The 26,848-nt window shown below is 44.3% G+C and overlaps 1 protein-coding gene and 1 long non-coding RNA gene across 5 annotated transcripts in view; one reads left to right on the top strand and one right to left on the bottom strand.

The window, feature by feature from the left end:
- Nucleotides 1–26,848, top strand: part of GALNTL6 (polypeptide N-acetylgalactosaminyltransferase like 6) — a 456,612-nt gene that overhangs the window by 412,871 nt on the left and 16,893 nt on the right. For all 4 annotated transcript variants that reach the window (XM_083755724.1, XM_083755726.1, XM_083755727.1 and 1 more), the window contains exons 9-11: nucleotides 8,351–8,458; nucleotides 15,038–15,259; nucleotides 25,172–25,288. In XM_083755724.1, the coding sequence (XP_083611850.1) occupies nucleotides 8,351–8,458; nucleotides 15,038–15,259; nucleotides 25,172–25,288 (447 nt within the window). The remainder of the gene's footprint in view (nucleotides 1–8,350; nucleotides 8,459–15,037; nucleotides 15,260–25,171; nucleotides 25,289–26,848) is intronic.
- The window catches only part of LOC310852536, an 84,198-nt gene continuing 60,629 nt past the window's right edge, over nucleotides 3,280–26,848 (bottom strand). The window contains exon 4 of the long non-coding RNA XR_014568228.1: nucleotides 3,280–3,766. This is a non-coding gene — a long non-coding RNA (uncharacterized lncRNA). The remainder of the gene's footprint in view (nucleotides 3,767–26,848) is intronic.

The raw sequence follows: 26,848 nt of genomic DNA, 5'->3' as shown, positions 1-26,848 counted from the left end.
TGGGTGCCATTGCCATTCTAAGAGAATGAGGGAGGTGTTCATGGTGAGTTCTGATACCTCTTTTTCTAGAAAAAATAGCACTGGCTTTGAAGAACACAAACTGAAAAGGAATTACAACTTTCCCATTTGGGGATGGAAAAGTGTTTGCGGAGTAGATTAACAAAAACAAAAAAAGTACATGACTTCGGTGGCCTGTGGAGAGTGGACCTGATTCCAGTCCAACACTGCATCCACTTGGGGTGCATTTTGCAGTGACTAATTGCAAGATTACAAACTACACTCTACTTTTAGCAATGGCCAAATGCATCTTTTTCAGCTAAGTAAAATCTTCCTAAAAGACTCTTCCTGAAATAATCTTGCTTAAAGGCTGATTGAAACATCCAGGCTAAATATGTTTGCGGTACAGCTTTAAAGTAACAACAGCAGGAAGCTGCTGCTGAAGACCAACTTTTTTACATATGTAAGAGAAGCAGAGGTTTGATATGCTAATTCCACAGTGTGCAAAGATAAGGCAGAAGTACTAAAAGACTCCTTGAGCTATTAATATGCATGCTAACCATACCAAATAAGATTTTTTTAAGCAAACTTCTCTATTTTTGTTTGGAGAAAAGCTCAGAACACACTTTTGAAAAGGGATGGAGAGGGCGAAGATTTGCAATTAAGTAAACAACAATTCTGTGGCTGGCCTAAGAGGATTTATTAATGGGAGCCTTGGGTGGGGTGTTGGAGGAGCTATATTAGACACAGATGCATGTAACAAGGTAGTGACAATGTTTATGAAGAAGCCTAAGGACTCAGGATGCTGAGATGCTGTGTCTCGAAGCAGACGGGAAGAGAAGGTTCAGTGAGTGCTTAACCCTGTCCCCCATTTTCTGTTTTTCAAAATGGACAACCAACTGTCCCCCCCTCCGTTGGTCCTTCATATGGAACAGCCTGTCTTATAGATCTCCATGGTCTCACCTAATTTGGCATTCAGCTAATGCATGAAGATTTAAAGGACAATGAAATACTAAAAAAGTTAAATGAAATGAGATACAGTCAGCCTGCAACTTATTTGGGGGTTACGTTCCAGGGATAGAGCCTAAAGCCAAAATCGTGTATAGTCAAAACACATTGGGTTCAATGACAGGCAAGATTGCCGAAGTCTTTTTCCCTGGAACCCCTCCCTCTTTCTGCCACTTAAAATATATATATATTATTTTGCTAAGCGCATAAATCTGAATGTACACAAGTTAAATGTGCACAGGTTGCAGGCTCACTGTATGTTAAAGCGTGTTGTAGGAATGGCCTTCCCTTACTTCAAACAATACTAATAAAGATGCATATTTGAATAGATGGATAAAGCTTGGATTCAGTCCCAGAATTTAGCCAGTCTGAAACTTTGAGAAGAAACCTAAACATTATAATTTACCATTTGTCTGCAGTCAACCATTTTAGCTGTAAGTCGGCCTTAATTTTGTGCTACCACTGTAGGCATGTCTCTTGGTTTTATCTGTTACATTTGACTGGTGTTGTTATTATCCACTGTGCCCTGAAATATATGAAGCTTTGATTGGACACTGCAAGACAGATAATCTTCTGCTGAACTCCCTGTTCCCTTGCCGTTTGAGAGCCCAGAACAGCAACAAAGGCGGTGCTTTAGAGATCTAATTATCTCCTTCAGGCAGTCTATGTGTGTAATATTCTTATCAGATGTCACTTCATTGTCACTTGTGCACTGCTTAGGTGAGCACCATCAAAGAAAGCAACCATATATATTTTGAAACTACGTCAAATGGACGTGTGTACTGTATTGTAATTCACAGCATAGGTAACTGCTGGTTTATGAAGTTCAAATCAAATATAGCACATGGGCGGATCATTCAGCATAAATGTTGGTGGAGCAAAATACACCCGTGCTCTTTTGTGATACTGACAGGCTTACAGGTATTCACAAATTGAAAAACCAGTTTTTGCTGAGGGCGGCAGCACTGATACCATAGGCATTTTTTTTTCCATATCTTCTGGCGTCGTCCCAAACACAGTTCATGCCGCCATCTGTGAGCCCTCAAGTTATGATGAAATGGTGGCGAGAAATAAAATGGTGTGTATGTGAACATATGGGAAAGAGTCTCAAACCGTACAACTGAGCTGTAGCCATGCTGACACCTTCCACCATTGGTGGGAAGGCAGTTCTTGGCTGGAAATTCTCCCTGACTTCTTCTCCTTTTTGCCTTCTCTCTTCTGCCCTGTAAAGCTCAACTAAGAATTCAGATCAGGTTACCAGGAAAAACAGAGCCTCCTGTCACTATTGTGCATTTTGTTGTGTGGACGGAATGGCAGGGTCCATGCTGGCTCAGCTTATGGTCCTTTCAGTGCACAAGCACCATTTCTCAGGATACAGTGGTACCTCAGGTTAAGTACTTAATTCGTTCCGGAAGTCTGTACTTAACCTGAAACTGTTCTTAACCTGAAACACCACTTTAGCTAATGGGGCCTCCTGCTGCTGCCACGCCACTGGAGCAAGTTTTCTGTTCTCATCCTGAAGCAAAGTTCTTAACCTGAAGCACTATTTCTGGGTTAGCGGAGTCTGTAACCTGAAGTGTATGTAACCCGAGTTACCACTGTACATTATATAGGCAACCCATCGCCATCTCTTCTGTCCCTTGTCTTTTTTTTTTACAATCGGATTTATTAGTGCAGTTTAGTTTTTTTGGGTTCCCTTTGTTTAAGCTCCTCACATTTACAGCTGCCTGATCTGTAATTATAACCAGACATGGCAGTATGTGTCTTAATTATGCATGAGTGACAAATGCCTTTTTAGACACTGTTCCCTGTGCTTGAGATCTAGCGTCAGTTCACCAGTGCACTCTGGAGAGCAGAGGCCCTGCTTGTACACCCGTATGTGACCCAAAGCCTGCCAATCCAAGCAGCAGCAATGGCTCCTGCCGCCCCTGGGATCTCAACATCCCTTATTTTTATGGTTCTTTCACTTGCTTTCTGCATCACCCCTTGTCATCTCTTTCATCCTCTTCACAGGAAAAGCCGGTAGGAAATAAGGAGCTCTGACAGTGGTGGCTGGTGCCCATTGGGATTGGAAGGGCAGAAGGCAGGAAGGCCTGCAGTAGGGAAGGGCAGAAAGAGGCTGTGCCAGCAACTCACTGTTCAGAATAGGAATGGAAAATATCAATGTTGAGCTTACCTACAGAGGTTTTTTCCTGTTCCCATATTGATTCTTGATCTTGCCAAGAGGCAAGATGATGTTGTTTTTTAGAGTTTTGCTAAAAATACGAACAATTCTCACATCATATATGCTTTATTATACGTATATTAGATGGATATTATACACATACATGGTAAAGCTTTCCTAAAGTGACCAGCACATAGAGATGCAGACAGCAATGCGTATAAATGTATAAAAATACTTACATATCAATGCTTACAAAGTTACGCTGTAGAAATATTTTTGCATATTGTCTGTATAAAATATGTATTGTTGTCATACATTTTTGGATATAATTAGAGAGGCTTTTTATTTTTTAAAAAATGAGCCACTCATATATAAGTGGGCACTCAAAGAGGTGATATGAAGGGAAAGCTAAATCTGGTCAGACCCACCATATTTCATATATAAACCTTTTAAAAAACAGTTTCCTCCTCCACCCCTACTTCTGAACAAGCAATATTCAGCAAATCTTACCAAAAATTTCTGTTGTTTGATTGTGGTTATTTATTACATGTGTTAGGATGCTTGCTACTCAAAGGTCTCTGAGCATCTCACAACACACTGAAAAACATAAACACAAATGCATTGTTCAATTAACGGAATTCATACAAAACACCTGGGACTCAGCTACACAGCTGCAAATAAAACATTTTAAGTGAGTTTTAAGTGCAATAGGCTGGCCACATGACCCGGAAGCTGTACGCCGGCTCCCTCGGCCACAACCCCAGAGTCAGTCACGACTGGACCTAATGGTCAGGGGTCCCTTTACCTCTACCTTACAATGTGACAGTAGATTGGGATGGTGAGCCTTGTTGAAAATTCAATGTATTTTTTAAAACACTTTTTTTTCAAAAAAAAAGCATTTTCAGACCGGTTTTATGTGTATAGATTCCACCCTGCAGTTCATTAACACAACAACAACAACAACAACAACAACAACAACAACAACAACAACAACCCCTTCCCCTTAACAGCCACAGGATGTTTGCACCAATGTTGTCAACATGATTTTTTCTCTCTTGGAACTGGGCTTATGGCCCATACTGAGACATCCTGGATTGCAGGTCCTCAGTAAAGTATACCTGTTAGTTACATTTATATCCCACCTTTCCTCCAAGGAGGTCAAGGTGATATACATGACTTTCCCCCACTCCTGTTTCTCTCCCCCATGCTTGGGCTCCAATTCTACTTATATCACAGGCAGGCGAGAGCTCAGCATATCATTTGCAGGGAATGGTGTCTCCTGTAGAAGATCAGCTTGCACAAGGCTGCAACAACTTTTCTCGTGTTGTGTGCCAAAGTGCCCACCCTCCCTCTCTCCCCTTATCAGTCCTACCTCAGCACTGCCATTTAGTAGAAGCCAATTATAAAGGCAGTGAAATGTCGGCATATATTTTCATTAGCATAATACAGCAAACAGCATAAAAATGCTAATTCTGCATCCCAACAGTTTAAGACTTTAGGAAATTGCTATGCAAATAATTATTAAGAGGGGTGTGTTAGGTTCCCCCCGCCCCCCTTGCCAAGAACGTACAGTACGAGCAGCTAACTCAGAAGGGATATATCATTATTATTGCTGCAAGGTGTACACTTGCAGTGAAATACTGCTTTTGTTGGTGGAAAACCAATGAAGGCAGCACCCATTAATCACAAGGAGCAGGTTGGTGCATGCAGGTCAGCTGAGGGCAGAGAGCCCAGTCAGAGTTTTGGGTGAAGGCTCCTGCGTCGAAAGTGAGCAATGTCTTTTTCTTCCTGCAGACATCCTCAGTGGTGCACTTTGGTAATATTGGATTCTCGACTTTAATGGTCTCATGGGTGTATGTATTCCTTTGAAGTGGGATAAGTGACCCCTGTTGCTTTGGGGGACCCTCTTGTCGTTCTTCTGAGTGGGGAACCAAAGCCTTGCTCTGACAGCACCACTTAACTCCAATTGTGTTCTTTTATGTACAGTGTGTATGCAGACTATGCTAAGAAGAAAGAGTGGTGGTTTTCTTTGGAGAGCTTATGGATTTATCCCTCTGTATGGGATCCCCACCTGGCAGTCAGGGTTTTAGCTTTGCTCACTCTTGGAAAAGGGAAGAGCTTGCCAGAATTGTTTGTGAATCTGCAACATCCAGGTTGCATTATTATGCGTGGAGCTGCCTTCAGAAGGCACTTAGAACCTCAATTGGTTCAAAATACAGGGTTCAAGGTGGTAGCATTGGCAGGTGGGGTGGGCAGTAGCTGGTTCCTTCCCCACCCATAGGTGCCAACTCCTAAGGGCCCAGGTCCCTTTTCCCCCTATTACATTTAAGGGGGGGCACCACCACCCCCACAAAGTTGATGGGCAATGCTTCCTTCCTTTCTTTTCCACGTTTGGACTTGGGTTTCCCAACAACCCATGTAAGCGAACTTGTAAAAGGGTTGCTGGATGGCAAGAGAGCTGGGATCAAGAAGTGGGGTGAGGCGGGGGAATAAACCTTCACCAACACTAGGTACCTCCGTTGTTAAAATTGGGGGTGGGTGGGGATTATCTGCCCACCACCACCAATATTTTATTCATGTTGGCCTGTCCCCTGTCCTCACCCTACGTGCAGGAGCTTCCTACGTGTGGCTTAGAGAGCACACATAGGTCAGAAAAAGTGGTTCTGCCACTATGCCTCAGCCCTCCATCCCCAACATTTGAAAAGGGACTCTGTTTATGACAGATCTAGAACACAGAACCTGAATTTGGATCCAGTTCCTTTCTTGAAAGCCTCCTTTTGTTTCCCTGGCTCCTTTGCAGTATTTGTTTTGTTTTAGGCAGCAATCCCCCCCCCCAAAAAAAAACTTATGTGGGGCTGTTGAGGGGAGGGGGGTTGGACCGAGCAGAGACATCTCTCCTCCCACTTCTGCTGGCTAAGTAGCCTGATGTCACACTGTCAGCATGGACTTCCCCTCCTGATGTCCATCAAACATGCAGACAACTATTAAGCCCACCAGCAGTATTCCTGACAACAGAGCCTGGTGGATTCTCAACTGCTTTCACATCCAGCACTGGCCAACACAGGATCCAGAACTAATCTGTCTGGTCCCCTTAACCTTCCACTGCTTCTGCCATGAGGGTGGTAGCTCCATCCATAGTTGCTGCAGCAGGTTCGGATTGCTGTGCCTGTGAAGAAAAGGGAAATAACCTGTGGCATAGTTCTGCGGTCTACACAGGAGAATGTTTTTATTCTAAGTTGGGTTTCAGGAAAATACTTCCCATTCTTGTTTATATTGGCTGCTGGCTCCTTGCTATAAAAGACAAGTGTTTCAGTTTTACAGCTTGCTCATTAAACACCATCAAAATTTTCAGGCATTAGCAGAAGTCCCCTTTGGGTCTGTTACATTTAGTGGGGTGTTTGTGTGTGTGTAAATTCAGGCTGCTGCTCTATTTTAGCACAGTCCAGATGATATTAAAAATCCATTTTTAAGGATTATTGATCAGGTGATGTGTAGGGAGAAGGGATAAATGTATTTTGAAATGATAATTGGAAAAGTCATTTTATTGGGAGCAGCAATGGTCGGAGGAAAATAGAGGGGACATCTGGGGGTTGGAAGTCAGCTTTTAAATTTGTATTGAATTTGTATTAATTTAATGACAATTTGTTAAAAATTGTGGGAAATCATAAAAATAATTAGCAAAAAAAAAAAAAGAGTGCTGATCTTCCAGAAGAAATAAGAAATAAACCTTTGGAATCATACCGAAACTGATGAACAAACAGAAACAGCTGCTAAATGTCCTACAAGCCAGCCTGAGATTCATTCCAATTACGCCATAAAATGTACCTCCGATGTGTGCTGCAATTTGGTTTTTTTGTTTGATGCCTGCTGCATGTGCCAAATGTTATTTCCTCTTGGTTTTCACCTCCTTCTCTCCAAGACCCTTCTAATTATTCCTATACACTAATAGCAAATTCATTCTCCCAATATCCCTATGGAGCCCAAAGAGTGCCAGTCATGCACAACCCTAAAAAGGGGAAACCCCTAAAATAGCCCAACGAGGTATTAGCATGCTCATAAAATTCTGACTGTTGGAAAAGGGATGGAAAACCTGGGGGAGGGGAATGGAATGGAATGGAGTATTGTGGAATTGGGTGTGGCTGGCTGAAACCAGGAGCACTTAATGCTGCAATGTTTCACTGTAGTTCCCACTTGTTTTCAGATTCATGTAAAAGCTGGTGAGAGAAAATAATGGATGAGAAAGTCTTATTGGAACACTTTCGGATGTTGCTGGCCATTGTGTGTCTTCTGACTGAAGCTCAGACTGTTCATTAAAACTGTTAGTGTTTAGCATTGCTCATTGAACCCATCTTCTTAATCTACAATGCTTGTTTATTATAACATTTCCACCTAAACAAAAACGTTTCTGTTTATTTTTAACCGTAATTACTTTTTCTTTCCCAGGTGAATCAAGACTTCTTAATGAGATTGCAAATAACCTTAATATGAGTGTTTTGCTAACTTTCCTAAAGCTAATGTAATCAGTAATGTATATTGTCCTTTGGACACAGTTCCCTGTCTTTTCAGTTTTCCATTATCTTGCTTCTGAAAGGTTTAATTATACGTTGCCTTTTAGCTTCACTGCCTCAGTCATCTACACACAGTCATCTACACACATAGCCTCAGTCATCTATACACATAGCATTTTTGAAGTTTACGAAGTTCAGAAGATGCTTCAATAATTTGCAGAAATTGCAAGTGCTCAGTCAGGAGGTTGCCTTTGATACTTTCCAATTTCAAAATCCCATAAGATCACATATTTATGCTGTATTACCTAGTGTGTACTTTATAGTTCTTAAAAAAAACAACCAACTTAGATGCTAAATACATTTTTTCCTCCAAGCAATGACCTTCCCCACCATCATAATAAAAGCAATAAGCACAGTAATCTTGATATTGTCAATATACTTAGTATTCTTAATATTCTCTGTATTTCTAACACTTCTAGTATTTCTAACACTTTCTTTATAATGTTTTGATTTCTATCCTTATATTAATGATGGTATATAAGACTAGATTAAGCTTATCATGGTTATTTGGTAGTTTCCTTTTCTTTCTTTGAACTTGTACTTAATTTGTGCTTAACTCACATCCTCACCTTACAGACATTCACTCTTTTTGTTGTTGTTGTTCCTCTCTCAGGTCTGGATGTGTGGAGGAGGGATGTTTGATGTTCCGTGTTCTAGAGTGGGGCACATCTACAGGAAATATGTCCCTTACAAAGTCCCATCTGGCACCAGCCTAGCAAGAGTAAGTAACTTATGTTCTGAGATTCGTTCAGCTGTGAGACTTGACCGTATAAAATGCTGTCCAGGAAACCTGTAACCCAAAACGGAGGCTCCCTTCAAACATCACATTCCTCATTTACCAAACCTTAGGAGCATCAGGAACAAGTGATGGTCTCAAGAAATCCTTCCATTCCTTCCTTCCCTCTCACATGCCGTTCCAAAGACGATTTCCTAATTTCCCCACACCACACTTTACTATGGCATCCAAACAGGCAAACTATGGGGTGAGCGATCCATTACACTGGAAAAGTGAGGGGAATCCACAAACCCCACATGGTTGGCCACTGTGGGAAAAAGAATGCTGGATTAGGTGGGCTTTTTAGTCTGATGGATCAGGGGACTTCATATGTTTGCCCATGATCACCAACTCATAGCCGTCCTGTAGCCTTCTAAAAATAAAAGCTAAGAAGACAAGGACCTCTGTCTTCCTTCCCTGTAATTCAAGCACTGGAACAATCTATCCAAATCAGGATTGCAAAACCATAGAGGGATCACTCAACACCCCGTTTGTCAGTTTGAACAACATGGTAAATTGTGGTTTGAGGAAACCAGGTCATCTACTAAGCCACAAAGAAAGTAGGAGGACAGATCTCTTGTGCTTGTTACACTTTCACAATCCTCCAAGGCATGATTTGGAGGATTGGGAATGAATATTGCCACTGTCCTTTTTTGGAGTAGCTAATAAAAACGGTAATCTGCTTTTGCAGAGGAAAATGCCTATTTTGGACAAAAATGCATTGCTGCAAGATCTGATAACGTAGGCCAAATTTGCCATAAGTACCTTGGAAGGACAAACAACTCCATTTATTGCTTGGAAGCTCCTCAGACATAATTCTGAGGAGAGTTCAGCTTCAGCAGAGGACCCACAAAGCAAGTCTGGCAAAGTGGTTCTCTTAGGAGAAATATTGTTGCAGGTATCTGCCTGGCCCTTCAACTTCAGGCTTGATAGAAGCATCCGTGGGACTCTAAGCTTAAGGGCCGATTTTAACATTACTCTTGCCACTGACAGGAAATCAGTCAGTGAAATCAATTCCAGTTGGAAATAACAACCCTGGCACAGGTTGCTGCGATATATGAAGGGTATGTTGGAAATCGCCCTGAGTCAGCAAGCCTGATTTTGCTCTGATGCTCCCTTTGGTTTCAGTTCAAGAGGCAAAAGCTGATTGCCCAATCAGTGCCCACATGCTCCATTTCCCGAGCCAACTGCCAAACAAAGGAGACTCAGTTAAGTGATCTCATAAGGTCATTTTATGGAATCAATGAATTGCAAGCTTACCAATTGATGCGTTTTCAAGAGCTCACGTAGAAAAGGAAAAAGGAATCTTTTGTGTAAAGATTGCAGAAGGAGCCCATTTGGACCTTAAATGCTGGCAATTGACAGGATAAGGAGGAGCAGAAGAGGTTAGGGAGGTGGCAAAACAGCATTGGGGGGAGGAGACACAGAGGAAAGAGGTGCACCATAGCTGTGGCCCATGTTTGGTGATTCTTTACATTCTGTCTGAGTTCTATTTATTAGTTGTTGTTGTTTAGTCGTTTAGTCGTGTCCGACTCTTCGTGACCCCATGGACCAGAGCATGCCATGTGGGCAATAACATAAAGGAGGAGGTGGATGGCCATATAAGGTCCAGCCCCAGGAAGAGGATCATGAGAAGCTGCTGTGGCCAGCCCAGTAGCAGGATGGCCAAGATGAGAAAGAGGTTCTCCCCTTTGTATCCTGCTGCCGCCACCACTTCACATAGGGCACAAGGAGGGAAACCACTGCTGCTGTCAGGGGGCTTCAGTGAAGACTTTTGTCTCTCAGGGCAAAATCTGTAGATCCAGACCTGGTAGCTGATGCTTGACTTCGTCTCCAGTCACTCACACCATTGACAGAAAAGCAGTGAGGCAACAAGTCCCCTTGAACTCAATGGGCATGCTTCTGAGAACACATGTACAGGTTCACCCTGCATACAACAACAACAAGGTCTTCTTGATCATTAAACCCGATCACATCTTCTGCTTCTGACACCTCCTCCTCCCAATCTGCTCCTTTTCCCTCCAACCACTCACCATCATTCTACCACCAATCCCCTAACCAATACCACCAAAACCTAACACCAACACTGATGGGCTCAGCCCTTTTTAATCAATGAACCCAATTCTCTCCTCCTCTTCAGATCTCACTTCTTCAGCAATGCTTTTTCTAACTTTCTTTGGCCCTTCCTCAAGTTTACAGTGCCACTTCCTCCAGATTCAACTTGGCTTCCCCAGCCCCCTTTGGTTATTTGCCACTTTAGCATAGAGGATTGGCTTTCTAGAGAAGGCCTTCATTCATGGGTTCTGCGCCTAACGCTGGTGTGTTAAATAACTGGTAAACGGTCGCTGTGTCTATCCTTAAGTACCTAAGCTAGGAGCGACTGGCAAATTGCTAAATAATACAGCACATAGTATGATTTTATAAATGTGCTCAAGAGGGGGCAAACTTCTGCAAGGGTATCTCTGTGGCATCCTCATGAGGTTTGAAGAATTCTGCATTTCAATGATCTGGAACTGATGTGCCGCTGAGGAAGGGGTGCCATGTGCTTTCTAGTTTCTGTCCCATTTGCCCATACTGTCAAAATATGACGGCTCAGAAATTTCTCAGAAGGATGAACTTGTATTGTTTCTCATAAACAAACGAACGAACAAAAACTCCTGTCATTTAAGAACAAGGACTCCCGAGCTATCATCTCTTAAGCAGCTCTAATTTCACATCCCCAGTTCCTGCTGGCATAAATGTTTTTCTTTCTGTTGTGGAGACAAAGCAGGTGGTAACCTATCTTGCTGTGCCAGCTGAAATGTGCTCCATTTGTTCTCTATCTCGCTCCCTTTTTATTCAGATAAGTCTTATTGGTTCTGAGACATCTAGCTTTGTTCAGACGCTCGAAGCACAGCAGATTAATCAAATTCAAGAGAGGTGCTTCTAAATGAATGTCGGAAGCAAATCACAATGGGAGAAGTCATTCTAAGCAGAAACATTATCTTACGCCACAGATTATGAGATGAGTATTGCTCTTCATCTTCTCACAGAAGATACCCTTCAGTGCTCTATGACTAGTACTCTATTAAACAGCTAGCGTTGCCGAGGTTGCAAGTTCTGCTTTTGAAGTGGGGTTGTATGTGACACGTCCACTCTCAAAACATCCTCTCAACAAAACCTTGATTCGGGAGTCTGATCAAAGAGAAAAATAAAATATGAAAATGTACTTCCATCTAGTGGGGAGAAAACAGAGGAAGCAACAACACTAGGGTAACGCTTGCAACCTCTGGTTTTTAGAACGTGTGGGTGCTCCTTCAGATTAGAGGTGAACTGCAGGTAATTCAGTAAATGACACATCGAATCATAGAACTGAAAAATTGGAAGGGGCCACAGGGATTATCTAGTCCAACCACCTGCTATGAGCCCAATGTGGGGCTCAAACCCACAACCCTGAGATTAAGAGTCTCATGCTCTACACACTGAGCTACCCCAGCTTTTGTAGAGCCCTTCCTAGACTGGATTGCTGCAGATGACACATACTGTATTGCATTTTGTAAGGTTGTCTGATTTATTATTATTTTTAAAATGTTGCAGGTAGAAAATTCTAGCTGACAACACTCTCTTAGCACAAGGATTTTTAATGTGGGGCGAGCCATTTAAAAATATGATGCTCCCAGCTGCTGTCTGAAGTGCTACAGATCAGTTTTGGGGAGCTTAGCCCAGTGTTTCCCAATCAGGGGCCATATGCCCCCCGGGGGTGGCAGAATATTCCAAAGGGGGCACAGGTGAAAAATGTGTGAGTGGGGGGCCATAGCACAAGGCTAGGGGGCCACAGAGGGAAGTGAGAAGTGAAGAGAAAAAATCCCTTTTAAAAAATAAATCCTGATTGGCTAGCTATCTGCTTGGCCAAGCACAAGTGGGTAATGGGTCAGCCCACCAGAACCTAGCACTCCTTTTTGCCATGTGTGTTTTCTTGGAGCAGTCCTGGTTTGTTTCCAGCAGGAGAGGGCAATCACTGAGACTCCTGCTTTGACTAGTAGGGCCCGAGATCCAGAACCCCCAAGTCAGGCAAATGCAGCAGTGGGGTGGCAATGGGTAGGGCTGGGCAAGCCGGAGCTGCTTGTTGCTGCCACCAGTGCTGGGCCCAGCGGCAGCCTGGGCCTGATTCTGCAGGGTGCAATCCACCTGAGCGTCTAGTGGACCAGGGCCTTTGGATGTTGCCAAGGGGCGTAGGACACAGCGGCAGCAGCAGCCTGGCTCTTCAAAGTGTGGGGTGAAATCCACCCCAGCACCTAGCCGAGCAGAGTCATATGGTGCTGCTGCCTTGCATCTAGTAAATAACTAAGTGTCTACTCAGAAGAAAGTCACACTGAGTTCAGTGGGTCTTACTCCCAGGTAAGGGTGTGGGGGCTATAGTGTTTTATCTAGGCAGCCAGGGCTCTTCCGGATGACAAGATCTTTTTGCACCAGGTCAGTGAGGACCAGTTGCTTTTTAAAATGATCCCATATATACAGAACTCCCTGTTCACCTTTTGGACTGTATCTGTAGGTTTCCCCTTCTGTGTCAAATAACTCGGGTCAAATAAGTGTTGTTTACTTTTTATAATACATGGAGAAGATAGATCTTCCTTGGGAGGTTCTGGACTCTCCTTCCCTGGAGGTTTTTAAGCAGAGGTTGGATGGTCATCTGTCATGGATGCTTTAGCTGAGTTTCCTACATTGCGGGGGGGGGGGGTTGTGTGTGCTTGCACTAGATAGATGACCTTTGGGGTCCCTTCCAGCTCCGTGCTTCTATGTTATTCTGCTTCAACAATATTTCATTATGCTCCTATCATTTTATGTAATTGTATTTTGTATAAATTATAAAAATTATAAAAAACATGTTCTATTCACAAAGAAACCTTTAAATTGCTACCTTTCTAGCAAACCCATGGGCATAGCCAGGATTTTTGTTAGGGAGGCATTCTTTTGTTGGGGGGCAGGACCTCATATTTGTATTGATTTGTACTTATTTGGAGGGAAACTGCACAGGAAGGAAACAAGATGGAAGGTGCCCACAGTTTGAAATAGGGTGGAAAACACTGGCTTAGACCATCCCTTCCTCTCAGTACAAAATATGTGGGTTGGATTACTGCCACCATGAAGCGTGTCAGACCTGTGTCTCAATCCTTTGCTTGGAAGCAGCTGTGATAATTCATGTTTACATCATTCCTTCTGATTGCAACAATATTTTATCCTGAATGATCAAAACTCAGGGCATGGTGTTTACTTCTGTTGTGTGCTGCATTCCAGCACAGAACAAGTAATGTCTCACTCATATAAGGTGGAACAATCCCTTTTAATAATGAACTCTGGTGTTGAGTGCTAGTGACTATATAGCCATGCAAGGCCACTGAGAACCAAGAGGGAGGGGTCAGCATGGTTAGGAAATCCAAACATCTGCATAAGTTAAACATTTTTGGGGGGGGGGGCGCTAAAGGACAAAGAACCTGCAAAGAACCTTGTAAGATCTGACTATGCTCAGTGCTCACATAATGGGGGTGGGGGTGGAAAAATGAGAGGCTGGAGATAAAATAATATGGAGCCTGCTGGAAAAGAGAGCATGATTCAGGAGCCCTGAATAAGAGCAATCCACACTGCAACATTTTATTGCAGCTCCCACTTGTAACAACAAGCAGAGGCGGTGGAAGGGGGGAACGCGGTGGGTGCGGGCCGCCCCAGGTGTCACCACTGGGGGGGGGGGGACACAATGTCAGGTGGCACTCACCGCAGGGCCTGCAGCGTTCCCGAGCCAAGCGTCTCTCCTGAGAGAGATGTGGTGGCTTGGGCACGCACAGGCTCCGAGCTGCCCAAACGGTCCACTTGCTGCCTCCCCCCCCCCCCAGCTTTAGGGCAGCTGAGTGGGAGGAGTCAGGCAGACTCTAGAGGACCTGTGATGCACCCCACCCCTATGGGCGGCTTGCCCCGCCCCTCGGAGCACTGCTCCAGGCACCCGAGCAGCTTCTTCCGCCACTGACAAGAAGTTAGCAGTGTGTTGATGAGGCAAAACAGAAGTCTGTCTCTAGATATTAGTTTTGCAAGCCCAGGAATATATTGGGCTTTTAAGGGGGAATGTTAGGACATCGGATTATACTCCGTATTATCTCTTTAGAAAGAACTTCAAATTCCTACATATTTCCAAATGGAAATGATGTGGAAAATCAACTCAGGCAATCAAGCAACAAGCAAGAGAGATATCTGCAGTAAGATTCCATGGAAATAATTAAGTGAGCCTTTACTGTATCTCGTTAATTAAACCCCTTTCAGTAATTGCATTGAAGTTTCTGCAGGGGTTTTTGTTGTTTTTTTAAAGGAAGAGAGAAGCCATCAGTCTGACTTTTATCAGGCTCCTAATAGCAATTGAATGCAAAAGGCTTCCATTTGCTTAATGCACAACCATCCAAAGCTAGATAAGGGAATGGCGTATTGTAATTGTGTGTGTGTGTTATCAGTGCTAATACTTAAGCGGGAAGAGATGACTGACTCTTGCTTTCTGCTGCTCAGAACCTGAAGCGCGTGGCAGAAACATGGATGGATGAATTTGCAGAGTACGTTTACCAGAGGCGGCCTGAGTACAGACACCTCTCCACTGGCGATATCTCAGCCCAGAAAGAGCTTCGCAAGCACCTGAAGTGCAAGGACTTCAAATGGTTCATGGCTGCGGTGGCTTGGGATGTCCCTAAATATTTCCCTCCGGTGGAGCCACCACCTGCTTCCTGGGGAGAGGTGAGGAACATTATCGAATATGAGACAGTTGCTCCAGGTGCTGTCGGATGCAACACTACATTCCCTGCGAAGTGGCTGCTATGGTGACAAAGCATTCACAAAATTAGTTCCAACTTCCGTGGCCAAAGAGGTCAGTAAGGGAGCTGGTAGCAGTTGGAACCACCACAGTAGCCATGGCTGAAGTAAGAAACCTTTTGCCTGTGACCCTTTATAATTATCTAAGCAGTGTCTAGCAGCACCGCACTGTGGACGCACATGCGAAAATGTTTTCAAAATGCAAAGATCCTTGTTGCCATGCTAATAATAATAATTAATAATAATAATAATAATAATATGCTGCCTATCTCACTGAGTTGACCCAGCCGTTCTGGGTGGAGCTGCAGAGCCATCCTCTATTGGTGTGTGATTACTATTTAACAATTGTCTTATATGCTTTTAAGCATTCTGTGTTGTTTTAATTTGTGTAAGCTGCCTTCAGTCCTGGTCTGGAGAAAAGGCAGGCTATTTGTATTATTAATAATAGTAATAATAATCTTGACACTGCTGCTTCTCCAGGCAGGGCTGGGGCAAATGCACTGGCGGGAATGCAAGACTGGTGGCATACTTCCTGCCTGCACACTCATCCTGCCCCAGTCTTGACATGACTCCATCCTGTCCAGATAACCAGCAGTGACAGCAGTATCAGGAGTGCAGCTCTACCTCCCCACTCCTGACATGCACTGCTACTGGTGGATTGGTGACTGCTGTATGTATTGTTGCACTGAGTTCTGTGCCACTTCTGACATTCGAACTATACAATATTTGTGTGTTTGACAGTGTGTGTGTGCAAATGGCGGCTTGGCTTCCCAGTTTTCCTATCCCCCGTTTTCTCACACTTACACACAACAGCAACACACACACACATTTTGCCTTTCTCCTTGCAAAACTCTGTCTGCTGCAAATGAGTGATTGGTAGCATGTGTTCTTGCAAAGGTTAAACGTGAATTTTGAACATCACCAAGTGTACCCTTGAAGCAACCTGCTATTTTGGGTTTCTTTGTGCCTCCAGCCATGCAGTGCTGGAAGGGAATGTGGTGCATCTGGCCTTCTGTTTTGCCTTTTCATCACTCGAAGCAAATGCAGAAAGTCAGATGGATTTGCAGAGGGGTGCAATGTGAAAGAAAGTCACTGCTTGGTGAATTCATTGCTAGCTATTTTACACTTGGGCCTGTGTTCTGGCTGTGATTCTGTGGCCACAGAATTTGTATTCCTCAAAATCTCACTAAAAAAAACAAGGACACTATCCACCTTTGCATGGATGCAACCTCTCACATCTGGAGGATTGGCCCAGAGCTCACCAGAGTCCCCTTCACTGTCTCCCCTTTTTGGACTGACTTGTGTCAATTGTAGTCTGCTGGCCATTTTATAGGCTTTTGGTGCTCTTCCAGCTGTTGGTCTTCTCCTTCATCTAGCTCTTGGGGCTTCTCCAGCTGGCCTATATATTGTGCATTCATCCTGGTTTGCTGACAAAAAGCTTATGTGAAGTTTAGACTGTCTTCAGAATACTTTCCAATTTGTTTGCAGGGCACTTAGATGACAATAAGCATTCATCCTTTTATTCGGGTGTTGGTTGTGGTGGGCCATTGTGCATCTTCCCATTAGACATTCACACATCTCACACTTTTCAATGTGTTTCCCCATCATTTTCCTAACCGCAACAAGTCTGCTTCTCTTTTAAAGTGGATTAGTTGTACTAGGGCAACAGAGCCCTTTGATCCATGAACTGTGCAGACCTAGATCTATGATATGTGCCTGAATGTGTGCCGCATTCAGGGCAGTCAGGACACACCTTTACTCTTCCTTAAGCTCGGGCTATTCTGTCCATCTGAATACAGATGCACACTCAGCCTCCTTTAGACCTAATAGCTACACCTTATGTAGATGAGGATACACAACCCCATCGAGGGCCAATAGTGCCAAGTAACAAAATGCAGCTAGGATTGTTTTGGGGCCTTTTCATTCTCTAGACCTTACCCTGTTCCTTTTCTCTTCTCCTGCCATCAGCAATTCCCAAACCCATTTCCTGGCTTCTCCAAACTTGCCTAAATCTGAATGAAAGCAAAGCAAGCTGCTTTAGCCTCATCTTTGCAGACAACTTAACTCATGAATCTCATGAGGGGCGTTTGGGGAGGGGGGTTGTACCACAGTGACATGAAGGTCCAAAAGGGAGAACTCTGAAGTTGGACCTAGCAACAAATGCAGGAAAGAATCAAAGTGTTAGAACTGACAAAGCTCCTTTGCTATGACATTAGTTTCAGAGTCGACACCGTGGCTTTAATGACCCCATCTCAGCCCATCAGCTTGCTGCATTTATGGTGGCATAAAGGCAATGGTTGAAAAAGAATCTCATCTGAAATGCTGCACCCTCTCTTTGCCTGTCAAATTCCCTCCATCAAACCTAATGTCCTTCTGAATTCCAGAGACATTGTTTTATCTGTGCCTGAGCTTCTGTTCCCAACCCCTTTCTTCTTCTTTTTATGGCTTCTTTCTTTTTACGGCTTGCACAAAGGAATCTGTGTGTGCGTGTGTCTGCTTTAAAAAGTTACTAGATATCAGTTGGCTTAAAAGGCAGCTTATTGCTAGGCATTGAGCCTGTAGATGCTGGTTTGTGAAGTATGCACTGCTCTCTTTCTCTGTCTCACTAATCACAGTAGCTATGTCTCTTCAAGCGATATGTGCGCTGCTTTAAATTTAAATGCACAGGGCAGCCTTCCTTCTTTTGTATTCTGCACCCTTGAAAATCTTTCAAACGCTCTCCAGTTGCAACACAGCCACTCGAGCATTCAAGTCACTGGGGCTTTGCTATGCGAAAGGCATTTGGTAAATTTGTGGGGCTTGGAAGCCTTTTATGATGCTGTTTTGAACTGTGGCGACCCTAACAAGCGAGTCAAGGCACCGACTTTGATAGTCAAGGACAATACACTATTTGAACAGAACATTCAATTGAAAAGCATTTCTGACTTGATTTGCTGTGTGTTCCAGACACTAGAGATTGCTTCATTTAGAAGCTTCAGCCCTTTGCTACATCCAGCACCTGTCATTGTTAAATGCTGCCCTGTATTTTTCTAATACCATGTAAACTTGGTTTTCAATTAATCTTATCAGGGTGGAAAACAGTCATGGACCTGTCAGTTTGATTGACCAATTCATGGCTAGATCATTGCTTGAAAATGGAGCTTGAGTTGATTGCAACTCGCCAGCCCAGTTTTCAGATTACTACTGCTAGGATTTATCACATGAATATACCACACTTTCCCCAAGGAGACTATTTCTCATGATGATCTTGGGAGGTGGGCTTGACTGAGAGATGATGAGAGGTTCCTCAGGTCTCCAGTTTTGTCTAATGGATGGCTTTCTCTGCCCTCTTGCTGCAGTTTCTAAGAGCTGCATTAAGTGGACAAATGTGATCTCCTTTTCATGAAACGGATTGAAATTCTCTTCTAGTTACTGAACAAGTATCATTTACCCTCTTATGTTATGAAAGGTTTTACATGCAAAGGGCAATTCCTCTTAAGTGTGTGTGTGTGCGTGTGTGCACGCGCGGGCAGTGGTACCTCGGGTTAAGAACTTAATTTGTTCTGGAGGTCCATTCTTAACCTGAAACTGTTCTTAACCTGAGGTACCATTTTAGATAATGGGGTCTCCTGCTGTCACCGCTACACGATTTCTGTTCCCATCCTGAAGCAAAGTTCTTAACCCGAGGTAATATTTCTGAGTTAGCAGAGTCTGTAACCTAAAGCGTCTGTAACTTGAAGCGTCTGTAACCCGAGGTACTACTGTATATGGATCATATGGATGTCCAGATTGACCCTGGGAATAGCTATGCATATAACAATCTTGTATTCATCGTAGGGTGGCCAGATGCAAAAAATAACAGGATCCTTTCACCTTTAATAGTTGTGCAGAAGAGAGAACTTCAGCAGGTGTAGCTTGTATGGCAAACTATACCTGCTGAAAGTCTTTCTTCTGCACATCTATTAAAGGTACAGAAGCCCCATCCTCTTTGGCCACCGTAATTCATTGATAGGAAGTGACTCTTGAGAGTGGGATTGAGCCTTTAAAATATAACATGAGAAGTAGCCATGACTCATTCTGCCACATGTATTTTAATCGCAAACCTTGAAAGCTTTTTTTGCTGCAGCGACACAGTTCATAAGATCCAGAAGCAGCTGGATGATTTTAGTATTTAAAAGTGCTGGGCTAAGGATAATTCATTCATATTTCCATCTCATCGAAATGAAGCCTTTCACTGCTGCTGCCACCGGTAGCCTGACACTTCTGTTTTCCTTTCCCAGATCTTTTTCATTTTAAATTAAAGCAAATTTGCTTAATTAGGACTGTAGTTGGGGTGCCAATAACAGATGAAAGGGCATGTGGCTCTCACTGTGTGATTAGCGGGCTGATGTTGTGGGTCATTATTTTTAAATGTAGAACACTCATTTATAGTTATTGCATCCATTTCCCACCCCCGAAGAGTTAATGAGAGAGATTTAAAATAATTAAGGAGTTTAGGGAGACAAGTTGAGAGGTTTTCAGGTCATCTGGAGGGGGATAAGCCTGCCCTCTAATAATAAGGCTATGCTTAAAGGCTGCGCTCCTATACACATTTACCTGAGAGTAAGTGCCACTGAAAACAATGTGACTTTCTTCCAAGTAGACATGTATAGGATTGCATTGGAATGCCATATACAGGATGGGAAGGCAGGTGTAAGAGTGCTCTGGCGCCACCCACTAATCTTCTCTTTTGGAGTTTTTACTTGGAAGGATGCAGTTCATCTGCCTGGTGGCTTCTAGACTCTAGTTGTGGCAGAGGCCAGAATCTCTTTTTCCCAAACTTCTGAAGTCTCAGGACATCTAGCACTCAGGGTAGTGTTATTTCTGGCTGTGAAGTGGGGAGCAAGCTCTGTGCAGCTGCTCCTTCTCTGACTGATGGCTGGGGCCAGGCGAGTCTTCCTCTTGCTAGAGTCTTCTTGTGGCTCTTTTCCTCTGAGCAATGGCAGAGGCCAGAGTGGTCTTTCCCCTGCTTCTGAAGCCCCAGGGCAAGGAAATTAGGTGGCTTCTTGGGTTCCTTCCATCTTTACAAATGGATTTCTGCTAAGGATTCGGTTTGCATTTAAAGGGGAATCTACCTAATTTATACAATTCTGAAACAATACGCAAACCTGTTGAAATTTGCACTTCTTCAAATTTTGCAGGGCAACTCTATGGCTGTAGCTATTTAACAACCTGCATGTTGAGCATTCTCAGAGGTTTGTAGCCATGCTAATCTCACTGAATGAGTGCCTGGGTGCTCTTGGCTTTAATTTTAAATCCAAATATTGATGCTGATGACACTGACAGTATGCCTGCCAATTTCCTAAATGTCTTGCTTGTAGGGAAATAACACCACCCATATACTGGCCTCTCATCCATGTTAGATCTTATCTTTGCTCACAGTACGTTGTGAGCTAGATGGCCTTGGGAGGTTTCCATTAGACATTTGGGGGGCATGCAGCCCAGCAGATGTTGATGGAGATAGGAGTCCAACAAGATCTGGATATGGAGCCTTTCCTTTATTCATGTGCTGGATCAGTTTCCATCCATCCATCCTCTGCAAATCTGTGATTCTTCCATTCTTGTTCTGTGCAGCTGGTATTCTCTGCTGATCAACATTGACAAAAATGAACAAGAGAGTCTATGCTTGTATTTATTTATTTTTTTAGTTGGCTCTCTGTTTTCATGGACGTGCAGCATCTTAAGTGAATGTGCTCCCATCTCCTTAATGCTGGCTGACAACAGGACATGCTTACACGGTTTTCCACTCAGCATTACAGAGCGGCAATCCTTCATCTCTCGCCAGCCACATGTCTTGCAAAAGTAGTCCCCAAGGTGGTGCCAAAGAGTTTGCATTTCCTGCGCATATCTTTGCAAGCTGTTGTCGCAGCTTGGGCCACTTCAACTTTGCCTTGGCCTGGAATACTGTCAAACTGCCATTCCTTACCTGGGTCTTAGGAGGTTTCCGTTGAGATAGTGGCAAAACCCAATGAAGTCCATGCGTGTAATTGCAGAACCAACCTGTCCCCAGCTGCTCTTGCCACTGGACCACAATATGCTTCTAAACCTCAGATACAGTTAGTCTGCAAGTTATAGGGCTAATTAGGCACCCAACAATGCACAATAATATTGTACAATATTTACATATTATAGCAGGGATGAGGAAGGTTGTTTTTTTCAGCCAGAGGGCTGCCTTACCTTCTGGGCAATTCCTCAAGGGCCATAGGCCAGTGGTAGGTGGGGTCTGAGGCAGAAGTGAGTGGAACAAGAAATGCAAATGTTACCTCTGGACAGTAGGCTACTTTCTACACACACTCACATGCCACACTGCATCCTCCAGCCAAGCAAGCAAGAGGCACTACTCGAGTTCAAGGGCATCTTCCAGCCACACAAAAAGACTCAAGAGTGTGACGCAGGGCCAGTGAGTTGGGTGGCCTGGGGAGCATTCCCAGGGCCAGATACAGAGGCCGGGTTATGGGCCGCATTCAGCCCCTGGATGTGAGGCTTCCCAACCCAGCAGCAACACTTGGTGTTCAGAAGGTAGGCGAGCAATGCCACCTTACCTGCACTGTCCCAGCAACCACTACTGACCCTGGTAAGAGTGGCATCTACCCCCTTTTTGCTTCTAGTCACACCCAGTACTGTTGTGCAGCCCCCGGAAGATTCCACACAATGGCAAGCAGCCCTTGGGATGGATAAAGTTATCCACCCCATCATACCCAGACGTTATGATAGCTTCCATCTTCCTTTGAGATAATTCACCTCCTGCAAAGCAAAGCAGGGGGGAATCCAAGGAGGAGCTGCTGGCATTCTCTAGGATGACATAGGAGCAAAGCATCCAGCAGTGCTAAGCAGATTTGTTCCTAAGTAAATGATAGATGCTGAGAGGGTGCAACTTATGTGGTGACTTCAGAAGCTCAGGTATCAAGATCTAAGTAGTGCTGGTTCACTGTTTATACTACATTTTCTTTAGATTTGCCTAGAGACAGTCTTTAAACCTCTTTTGTTGACCACCAGCACTACGCTTTCCATTTTTAAGTTCGGAATAGAGGAGTTGCTTTGGGCGACGATGATCAGGCATCCGCACAACATGAAACCAATGTCCCCACTGTGGAAGGACGTGTGGATCCAGAACTGGCCTCCACAGTCACTTACAGACTCATTGTTAAAACCGTGTTTATGGAAGACAATCTTACTCGGCTATGAGTGATCGCCAAAGAAGAAGTAGTGCTGGTTCAAGTGACCATTGCAGCCCAAAGGCCAGTGTATATTTTCAAGGTTTTTAAAATCCAGTAGCACCGGATAAGTCAGAATAGAAGGGGATGAGTCAGCCACGGATGCACCAGGTGAGAAAGAGCAATGAGACTAGCAACTGAATTCAAACCATCCAAGCAGGAAGAAGCTTCTTTTTGCCCAAAGGGAGGCAAGACGCCTGAGGCTCAGCTAGCCAATGTAGCTCCGATTCCCTCCCCCATCCAGTTGTCTGCTACGGGGAAGCAGGCTTTGACAAGCCTCATTCCCATCACTCATTCACAGCCACTTGAGGCCCTGGGAAGATTCAGTCCAAAGCCTCGCCTGCTGAAAAGCAGGATGTATTCTTTCGCTGCTAAACCTCCACAATCTTCCTCCACCAGCCCTCAGGCCCTTTCTCAAGTCTTTTATCTGGAGCCATCTGACAAGCCTGGGTCCAAAGACATCTTCATTAGGTATCTGCTGGCTGCTCTGTAAGCTTCCACATGTATTCATGGCTGCATCCAGCCAAATCTTCAGGGGATTTAATGCCGAAATAAGGATAAGTGCTGGGCTTCGGCTTAAGAACTTCTCTGATCTGTGATTGGTTCAGAAAGGAGTTCTTCTGACAATACTTGTCCCAGACATGTCTGGTTGCTAACGGAAAGCACAGGGGAGGCTTGTCCATTAGGGCCAGTGGAGCATTGCCCCACCAAGCTCAATCCAGCCTCAGCCTACTCAAGGTTTCCACCGACTATCAGCTGCCGCTTCCTTTGCCTCTGGGTTAATATTGTAGAATTCAGCACCCAGTGCACCCTGCCCCCTTCCTAGCTATGCTGCTGGGGAGGAAGTCAGAATTAGTTGGCACCAGCTATTTTTAGCTCCAGCTCTGCCTGCTGTTTGGTTCTGACCTACTGTTGGCCTCCTTGCCTTCCGCCTAATGGGAATGGCCTCCACTGGGAAAGTCTGGTGGGTAAGCTGAACTTTGATCTTCCAGGTGTTACTGCTCACATGTACTCCTCATTCAAGTAGGTAAGACTGTAAAACTGCTTATTCCTAGATCAGCACAGCAGTTGGTTATTTTGGTTGGCCCAGTGTATTACATATGTCAGGGATGGAAAACTTCAGGCCTGGGGGCCAAATGCTGTCCTCTGTCGGGTTCTCCCAAGACCATGCTTCACCCCAGGCCAATCCTGTTCCACACCTTCCTGCAAGAGGCAGGAGAGAGAGGCTCATGCTCATTTTGGTCCTTCCGAGTCTCTGAGGGAGGGATCTGCCTCCTCTTATTTGGTTATTTAAAGTGCCATGACTAGGAGTAGCAAAGCTCTGAACTTTCTCTGACAGAAGCCATGGAGGGTGAAAGGGCAGAGGATCAAGCAGCACAAAGATAGTCTGAACAACTCAAAGCCCAAAAGGCACAAGCCTACTCTCACTTTCTCCTAAAACCTTTCATTAACAACACCCTTCCCCCTCTGCACAAAAGTGCACCAAGCATCACTTGTCAGAAAAAGTGTGTGTGTGTGTGTGTGTGTGTGTGTGTGTGTGTGTGTAAGTAGGAGCTAGAAATGCTGTGGAAAAGTTTAAACTTTGTCCTGTGTTCACTTTTTCCGTTCTTGGGAGTAAATCCCACTGTATCTGAGAAGATATATAGAATAGCGGCTGCAGATGGTAGCCCCCACAAAGGTGATTTCCAAGGGCGTGGAGCTGGGGGACAAAAGCTTCACCAGTAAGAGCTGGGGGTGGCTAGAGGGGCATGGAAACCAACTAGGCAATTTGCATCTGGCAAAGACATTCCTGCCCTCTGGTGTGGACAGACAGTAGGCTGAACAGAAACACATTGAAGTGCAGTGTTATGTACAACACTGTACACATTCAAATTGAAATACAACAATATAAAAACAACCTCACTGTGTTTTAAGCCAATAATGGCTACAAAGCTCTGATCCATTCACATTCCCTGAAATCTGTTGATGATATTGACTAGGCAAGGTACTAAACTCTGATGGTGCTGTTAATTCATGCATTAATTCAGCCCGGACACTGAGATCCAGCGCCGAGGGCCTTCTGGCAGTTCCCTCATTGCGAGAAGTGAGGTTACAGGGAACCAGACAGAGGGCCTCCTCGGTAGTGGCACCCTCCCTGTGGAACGCCCTCCCTTCAGATGGTTAGGAAATAAGCAGTTATCCTATCTTTAAAAGACATCTGAAGGCAGCCCTGTTTAGGGAAGTTTTTAATATTTAATGCTGTACTGTTTTTAACATTTGATTGGGAGCCGCCCAGAGTGGCAGTGGAAACTCAGCCAGATGGGCGGGGTATAAATAAATTATTATTATTATTATTATTATTATTATTATTATTATTATTATTATGTGAATTTGCATAACTGCCAGTGTTTATGCATAATGACCAGTCTATATAGCAGCAGGACCAGCCTAAAACATTTGGCACCTGAGAAAGAGCAGCAAATGGTGTTCCCCTCCTGCCTCCCACTTAAGGTTAAGATGCATAGGACCCAAGGCCAGCCAAATGGCAGCTGGAACAGAAAATCTCTTCCTTTTCAGGTTTCCAAGCTGCATTACGGTTCATAATGGTGGTTGCTTAATTTTCCAGATTCGAAACGTGGCAGCAAACCTCTGTGTGGACAGCAAGCATGGAGGGACAGGCACAGAGCTGAGGCTGGACATCTGTGTGAAAGATGGCTCGGAACGGACCTGGTCACATGAGCAGGTATTTGGACCATCACATAGTTTTTCCTCTATTCCAAGATTGTAAAGGGCTTCCTCAGGCTAGTCCCCCTGGCTGACACACCTCTTCCTAACACATTCATCATCTCCGTCTAGAATAGCACATGTACCCCTTCTTGCGCAGAGTCCTGAGCACAAGAGTTGTGATTTGTTATGAATAAGCTGAGGAGTCCAAAGGTCTCCTGAAACAGAAATGCTTATTACGTTGCTGCCAATGTGAATAGATTCAATACAAGTGTATGTGACATAATGCATAGTCTGCTGGATAAATATCTGAGGCAAAACGATGGGCTGTAGCAGAAGGTAGAGCACAGCAGACTTTGAACACTTGGCAAATCCTTTCCTTTTATGTTTTGTTGAAATGAAATAGTACCACGTGCAAGCTGCAGTTATTTGCAAAAGCAGCAACGTCCCTTTGTTGTAAGCACTGACTTGGTATTTGCAGCTTCTGTTGGCCAGTGAATGGTTGAAATACCCAAAAGCAGGGGTCAGCAACCTAAGGCCCATGAGCCACAAGCAGCCCACGGGGGTCGTATTACCAGACCATGAGCTGCCCCCGAACCAAGCCGCCCGCTCAGCAAGTCTCCCCGTGCTGCACTAAACTGGTGCACAGGGACTCGCTTTTGCAGTGTCTGAAATCGCATCTGCGCAGCCGCCGGAAATCATGGGTGTGCGCCATCACGTGCACATGCGATCCAGCCCATGGAGGGATCTCCACCAGAGTCAACCCCTGCCCAAAAACAACAACAGCTTAATATTATTTTATTTTATTTATTTGTTGTTGTTGTTGTTGTTGTTGTTGTTGTTATTTGGGAACTGACCAATAACCCTTAGAGATCAGAGCATGTTTGGCCTGGAATCCATACTTTTAAGGGTGGTCTTGGGACTTTTAAGCCTTGCTCCAAGTGACAGTTGTAAGAATCCAGGGACCAAAGCTGTCTCTTGGGGAACCTCTAGCATCAGTCTCCCCCCCCCCCCATTCTTCCTCCTCCATACTGGGTTTGATGGTGCAGTAGATTCAATCAAACAAAAGCCATGGGATGTGCTTTTTCAAGAGCTTTTGGCTCATAAGAAAGCAACCTGGGGAAGGGTTGTGAATCGGTGGCAGAGCACATGCTAGGCATGCAACACACTCCAGGTTCAGACCCTGTCTGAAACCCTGGGAGGATGGAGCCTCTGCCAATCAATGCAGAGAATACGAAGCTACATAAACCAATAGAAGGACACCTTATAAGGCAGCTTCCTGTGTTCTGTTCACGGTGTTCTGTTCTTTTCTAAATCTTCTTTTCTTTTCTTTTGCTTCTATATAACAACTGTTTCCAACTGGCCAATTATTTCGATAATTGTTACATTGCAAGGTATTGTATTGCTCATCCGAAAGACTTGCTGCATGCTCCTAATCAGGCTAAATCGGAAGTAGGTCCTCCTGAATTCAGTAAGCAGGAGCAGCTCACCTGAAATAGCTTTCCTGTATGGGCATCACTATTGCTTACTGGGAGAGACCAAGTGGTAGTGAGGTCAGGGCTATGTGGGTAGGAGAACC

This window comes from Podarcis gaigeae, assembly GCF_964106915.1.
Source record: "Podarcis gaigeae genome assembly, chromosome: 9".
Taxonomy (NCBI): domain Eukaryota; kingdom Metazoa; phylum Chordata; class Lepidosauria; order Squamata; family Lacertidae; genus Podarcis; species Podarcis gaigeae.
Note: the sequence above shows the minus strand (reverse complement) of the source record. Positions and strands in the feature narration are given on the sequence as shown.